The 7,224-nt window shown below is 44.8% G+C and overlaps 1 protein-coding gene across 4 annotated transcripts in view; it reads right to left on the minus strand.

Annotated features, from left to right (window-relative positions):
* The window catches only part of ARHGEF10L (Rho guanine nucleotide exchange factor 10 like), a 224,909-nt gene that overhangs the window by 100,943 nt on the left and 116,742 nt on the right, over positions 1-7,224 (minus strand). For all 4 annotated transcript variants that reach the window (XM_069078397.1, XM_069078396.1, XM_069078399.1 and 1 more), the window contains 3 exons: positions 5,206-5,312; positions 2,193-2,270; positions 442-621 (listed from right to left, as the gene is read on the minus strand). In XM_069078397.1, the coding sequence (XP_068934498.1) occupies positions 442-621; positions 2,193-2,270; positions 5,206-5,312 (365 nt within the window). The remainder of the gene's footprint in view (positions 1-441; positions 622-2,192; positions 2,271-5,205; positions 5,313-7,224) is intronic.

The following is a 7,224-nucleotide window of genomic DNA, read 5'->3' on the forward strand; positions in this document are numbered from 1 at the left end:
ACAGGATGTCAGAGCGGGGAGGGCCCTTAGAACACAGGATGTCAGAGTTGGGAGGGCCCTTAGAACATAGAATATCAGAATCAGGAGGGTCCTTAGAACAGAGAATGTCAGATCTGGGAGGGTTCTTAGAACACATCATCAGATGAGGGCAATAATAATAATTTAAAGTGCTATATCAATATCGGCAATAGGATATAATACAAAAATATCAAAGTTCAATATATTAATATAATATGATTTTCATACATATACATCCATATAAATAACCTCCACCCCAGTTTTCTTGCTACCCTGTTGCTGGCATACTAAACCCCCTCTTGGGCCCATCTGGTTCACAGTTCCTCTTCCAAAGCCGGCCATGTCTCTCTTTTCATGGAGGGAGAAGGGACGAGGCCCTGGCAAGCAGGGGAGGAGGGATGCCGCGGCCCAGTGCCCACTCACCGAAGCCACAAAGAGGTCGCCAATTTTCTCCGTGGCGTCCCATTCAGCCACACGGGACGACAGGGCGATCTGAAACATGGAGTGGCACTGCAGAATCTCCTTAAGGCGAAAGAAGACAACCTGGCACTTGCGGGTACTCAGCACCTTGGGCTCCATCTCCATCAGGGGGTTTCTGTAATCCTGACAGAGGATGTGGCAGTTAGAACCAGGGCCATTTGCCAGTGGGAGAACCAGGCCTAAATCCCACCCATGGGGGCACCCACTCCTCTGCTGGACCAGGGGCTGGGTTCTTAAGGCTACATGGAGGTGTTTCCACTTTTAGCCCCGAACTCCCATCCCCATAGCATCTGGACACATTAACCACACACCCCAAGAGCAGAGGATTTCAGGAAGAACAGCTGGACTAATGGGACAGGACCGTGTCATGAACAGAGAGAAGGACTGGTGTTCAACTCCTGACTTTCTGACCCTTAGAAAGTCACCAAACCTCTCAGTGTCCCAAATGACTAAGACTACAATTACACAATGGTTACTGCCATATGGTGATAGGAATTCCCTATATCAGGGGGATCACAGGTCCACTCAGGTTGGCACCACCATCCCCAATGGAAAAATAGGGAGGAAACACTGTCCCTCCCATCAGAGAGCCCCTAGACTTATGGAGGGAGGGTCCCTAGCCTCCTGGAACCTCCAGTCTGATGGAAAGGACAGTCTGTTGGAAAAGGCAGAAAAAAATGGTATATAGTAAAAAAAGAAAAGACTGGCTCTGAGGAAGGGGGTGTGGAAGGGGGAATGGATGCCTGGATGGATAAGAAAGTGAGGGGGTTAATAATGAAACATAAGACATCTCGCGATAAGATCTAGAGCCATAAGGGACCCAGGCTATCTCATTTAACCACTTCATTTTTTTTCTTTTTTGGAGGGGGAAAGGCAAGGCAATTGGAGTTAAGTGACTTGCCCAAGGTCACACAGCTAGTAAGTGTTAAGTGTCTGAGGTCAGATTTGAACTCATGTCCTCCTGACTAGTATTTGAACCCAGGTCCTCTGACTTCAAATCCATGACTCTTTCCTTTAGACCATGCTGCGTCCTAATTATGAAGGGAGTGAAGGACCCTTAAACCATATGGAGAGAAGATCTCAGGGAATCCTTAAGCTAGAGCTGAACCAAAGGATATCTGGTTATCTGAGGCAGTGGGAAAGTCAGTCTTCCCAAAAATGATGTGTCTCTGTAGAATTTCTTGGACACCATATACCCTGGTGATCTGCCATCTTCATGATGGCTCCAGCTTTGACCTCTTCCACTAAGTCTTCACACGTCCCACAAGCCCCCAAATTCCTAGCCAGGGGGCAGCTAGGTGGCACAGTGAATAGAGTACCGGACGTGGAGTCAGGAGGACCTGAATTCAAATCCAACCTCAGACGCTTGACACTTACTAGCTGTGTGACCTTGGGCAAGTCACTTAACCCCAACTGCCTCACCTCCCCCCTCCTAAAAAACAAAAACAAATTCCTAATCAACTGCAACTGGATGTGACTTACAAAAGGTCTTTTTTTCTCTGCACATGACCCAAGTTCAAGCATGGGGTTTTGGTCTTCATAAAGTCCCTTCAAAAATGTTCAGTTGAATTACAAAACCAAAAGATCCCCATGGAAACTCTTTGAGCCATAAGCCCTGGTTTCCCTGGCAGGAGAGGAGCAGGAATTCCCTCAGATTTCACAGAAGTCTCCTAGAGACCCTCTTCTTAGCATACCTGAAGGATCCGTTTCAGGGACTCCACATAGCTCCCCTCGCTCTGCACAATGGACCGTAAGATGTGACGTCTCACCACCTGTGAGGGTCAAAGACAAAAACAGGGAGTCATTGTGTCATGCCCACACAGCCAGCTTCTGAGTGCTTATACCTATCCTGAACTTTGGGAGCTCATAATTCAAGAGCAGAAATATCCCTTCCTCCTCCAGCCTCTCCTCTGAAGATCTATTCTGGCCAAGCTAATTAGTCCTTTTCCTAGCAAGTCCCAAATCACCTCTATATATACCCAGATGACATAAACACAAACAGACTCCATAGACAAGGGTGTGCAGGAAGGAAATCTGGTGGAGGGTCAATATTTTCTAGGTTTCCTTTCCAACAGCAACCCAGGTCAATGGGCATCTGTGCAAAGTCAAGGGGGTCTATGATATAATAGTGTAAATTTTAGATTGTTTTACTGTTTGCAAAATACTTTATATAGAAAGGAACCAGGCCTCAAAGGAGAGAACCAGGACTCCTGGGGCATGGGGTGAGTTAAAAAGAGGACAACTGAGATGGCATGTCAGGAAAATCTTGCGCTGTCCAACACTGGAACTAGTTAGAGAGTTGGTGGAGTTGCCCCTTACTGAAGTTCTTCAGGAAAAGCCTGAATGATCACTTGTATGTAGTGAGGTGGTCTGGGAATGGGAGGGAGTGTATCTAGACCCACAAAGGACCTAAATCACCTAATCCAATCCCTGAATTTCACAGAAAATTTCCACTGTATCCTAATAAGGGATACAAGGGAAACCTCATAGGAAGACAAGTTGAACTGGATGGCTCATCAAAGCCCCTCTTAAATCTCAAAGGCTGTGAGTCTATCATTCTGTGATTTATCTCATCTGATGTCCTCCCCACACATACATACCATGCTCCTGTAAGATATATAAGTTGATGGAAATATTATCATCACCTCTCTATTTTTGTTTTTTACCATCATTTTTTTTAAAGATTAGGAAAGTAAGTCTCAGAAAGGGTGGGAGATTTGCTTAAAGCCCCAGAGTTAGCAAACAACCGAGATAGGGGTTAAACTGAGGCCTGACTACAAGTTCAATCTTCTTTCCCCTAAATAATATGACTTCTAACAGGCAGCTTTCTGTCTTCAGTGGACAACAGGATGGATTTTCCTCTTCCTTCTGATTTCTCCCTCACCTACCCCACTTCTTTTTTTCCTTGTTTTCCTTCTCTTTTGCCCATGCTTGAGGTTTTCCAATAGCACTCAAGGGCTCTGCAGAGCCCCACCAGTGATGGTCTGCCACAGATAGTCATCAGCCTGTAGGCAGGTCATTCCTCTCAAGTTTCCATGTAGTTGAAGGGTTCTGTGGCCCAGAGCCTCACTGTCCTCCCTAGGGGTTAACAGTGGCACCCCTCGATCCATAATGATCTTATTCTCAAAATTAGAATATACCATGTTTGTTATATTAGAATATACTATATGGTATATTAGAATTATCAGTATTAGTCATGTTAGAATATAGTGATCAGTTGGGTATACTACACAGCTCCTAGGAGAGGGTGATTGATTACTGTTGGTCACAGAAGATGCTCAGATGCTGGGAGGGGAAGGGAATAAGCATTTATATAATGCTTACAAATGTGTCTTTAGGAGGAAGTGCTGGCCAGCCCCAGGAAAAGAACACTGAACCAAGAGTCAGGAGAACAGGGTCCTAGAACCCATCTCTGCCACCAGCTAACTACCTCTGGGACCTCAGACAAGTCCCTTCTCTCTGGGTCTGCATTCTCTCATCTATAAAATGAGGAGCTGGAACTACCCTCTAAGGGCCATTCCTATTCTAATATTTGATATCCCATATTCTAATATTTAGTGTTTCAAGGCCATTTCCAACATTCTATGTTCCCTGAATCCCACGAACCTCTAAGATTCTATGTTCTAAGGACCCTTCCAGCTCCAACATCCTATGTTCCCACGAATCTCAACCTCTAAGATTCTATGTTCTAAGGACCCTTCCAGTGCCAACATTCTATCTATATACCTTATGGCTCTGACAGTCTATGGCTTAGCCCTTCCACTCCCATTTTGAATTTCTATTATGTTTTCTTCCCTAGAAACTCACACTGCTTTCTTTGTGTTGGTTCTCACTGATCCTCACACTAAGACAGAATAACTGTTCCTCCTTCCCATTCACGAATGAGAAAGCCTCAAGGAGATTTCATCACTTGCCTGAGGTCATACAGAAAATCAGGAACAGACAGAAAGAGTACTAGATTTGGGGGCCCGAGGACGAGAATTTAAATCTTGGCTTTGCTATTTACTAGCTGTGTGACCCTGGGGAAGCTATTTCCCCCTCTGGCCCTCCAGATCCCTCAGTGGCAAGAAGGTGGTTGGTAATAATACCTGCCATACAGGGTCACTGAGTTAAATGCTTTCTAAGGTTTAAAGCACAGTGATTGCTCTTAATCTCTCTGCCCACTTTTCATTGTCACTATTACTCTAGCCAGTATAGGTTGGCTAATTCATTATGCTACATAGCTCCTTGGAGAGGGTGATTGATTGTTTTTGAGCAGAGAGGATGCTGGGAGCATATATATGGTACCTACCATGTTCCAGGCACTGTTCTAAGCACTTTACAAATATTATCTCATTTGATGTTATTATCCCCATTATACAGTTGAAAAAACTGAGGTAAACAGAAATGAAACCCAGGGTCACAAAGCTAGTAAATATGTGAGGTTGGATTTAAATTCCGGTCTCCCTGATTCCCAGCCCAGCTCTCTATGCACTGTGCTACCTAACTACCTCTGGGGGCACCCCCATTTCTAGAGTCAATTCCTATGAGTTCTGTTGTGGTCAGGAATGGTTCCACTCCCCAGTCACCCCCAGTCATACATAGCTATCATATATAGCCCCTGGCCATCTCCCTCCTCAAGGCAAGAAATAAGGAAATAGGAACCTTCCCTACTCCAGCTGGTTTCCTTTCTCCCAAATCCATGTTTCCACCCACTCCCCAACAGACCTGCTGAGGGCTGAGGCCATCAGGCATGGGGCCCAATTCGGGAGCTGGATGCTTGATATCAGAAACGGTGACTTCCAAGAAACCCATGTCCTCCTCTTCTGAGTCACCTGGAAAAACAAACCAGAACCAAGCTGAATCTTCAGAGCTGGGGGCTCAAGGATGGATCAGCGCTCGCCCCTTCCTGGGAACAAGGCTGTGAAGCTGTTCATTGAGGATATAGCCTTTCCCCCCCTGCACCTCACCCTCAATTCTGCAGAGCCATTATGTCCTTGGAAATGGAATAAAAAACCAATAAGACCCCCACACTGTAAGCTCCATGACAGCAGGGTCTGTCTCTCACCTCCTTTTACATTCCTGGGCTTAGCAAAGTGTCTGATACACATTAATCAATGCTTAGTCAAAAGTGTATTGATTGGCTGATAAGGTTTATGGTTAATACATTTGTTTTCTGGGATGAGTCAAAACTTCTTTGGGATATTAAAGGTGAGGAATGACCCTAGGACTATTTGGGGGCACAGTTCAGGCAAGTCTGCTGACCAGAATCGGGGACCCTATTCAAGAAGCCTATGCACAATGAGGCACCAGGACGTTGGAATCAGAGAACACAGATTCCTTTATGGTTCTAGATCTATGATCCTTTAAACTTGGTAATCTGGTGTTCTCCCCCTCCAAGTAAACTGGACGTTACTGAGACATCTACATAGAGGGAGGATTCTGCCTCCTAGCATCTAATACACTACTCTGCCCATAGTAAGTGCTTAAGAAATGTTTCTTGTGGGCGCCCAGGTGGCGCAGTGAATAGAGCACCGGCCCTGGAGTCAGGAGGACCTGAGTTCAAATCTGGCCTCAGACACTTAACACACACACACACACACAAAAAAAAAAAAAACCTAGCTGTGTGACCTTGTGCAAGTCACTTAACCCCAATTCCCCTCCAAAAAAAAAAAGGCAAAAAAAAAAAGAAAGAAAGAAATGTTTCTTGGAGCTTGGCCCCAAAGAAGAGCTATAATAATGTAGCTATAAAAATATAGTATTGGAAGATGGGACTATATATGGATAATTACATCATATTAAATGAAGTAAATATTTCTATTTCTGAAAAAAATAAATAGCACCCCCAACTCCTTTGCAGAAGTGGAGAGCCTATGGGTGAGGAATCTCGCATACCTGGTCAGATTTTTTTCAGTGTATTGATTAATTTTACTGATTTTTTTATGTTCTTTTTTTCTTTTCTTTTTAATTATTTGTTATATAAGATAGCTTTCTAGGAGGGGGAAGAAAGGGATGCAGAGGACATTTAGGTGATATAAAAACAAAAGATGCCAATAAAATTTATTTTTTTAAATGCTTATTGCCTTGGTGACCCTGGATAAGTCATTAAAAATATCAGAACCCTAGCAACTCTCTATAAGTTGCAAATCAGTTGCTGATCTGAATTGGTAAAGAGCGTTTCCCCACCAGGAGTTCCCTGCCCAATATAATTAAAGTCCAAACCCCACCAGAAGGAAAAAAAAAAAACATCAAGTGGAGAGATTAACTGGACTTCCCTTTCTGGATTGTACCACGAGGTTTGGTCATCTCTCATAGAAGGGGGATCAACGAACTTAAAACTAGAAAGAACCTTAAAGACCATGTAACCATCTACTCCAGTCCTTTCATTGTACAGAGAAAGAAGCTCAAGAGTAGAGAAAGGCAGTGACAGGTCCAAAGTCATACAGTAATAAGTAACAGAGGGTCTCCTGACTCCAAATCCAGTACATCCTATACGGGGCATGTATATGGGAGGGAGGTATATGGAGCCCCCGGTCCAGTCCAGATCGGGACAAAGCTTCAGTGGCTTCAGGGTTGTTGGGAGAGAGGGGAGAGGAAATGGACAGAATCCCCCAGCATGCCCCCTTGGAAGACAGCTGACTGTGGAGGTGGCAAGAGGCCATCAGCCATTTTCCCTGGTCCCACCGCTGTCTCCCTAGCATCAGCCCGGCCTGACCCTCTTTGTCCCCACAGCCCTAGAACTAAAAA

The sequence above is a fragment of the Petaurus breviceps genome, unplaced genomic scaffold (genome assembly GCF_028583685.1).
Source record: "Petaurus breviceps papuanus isolate PSGF00001 unplaced genomic scaffold, PetGlider_PUasm1.0 91041, whole genome shotgun sequence".
Taxonomy (NCBI): Eukaryota; Metazoa; Chordata; class Mammalia; order Diprotodontia; family Petauridae; genus Petaurus; species Petaurus breviceps.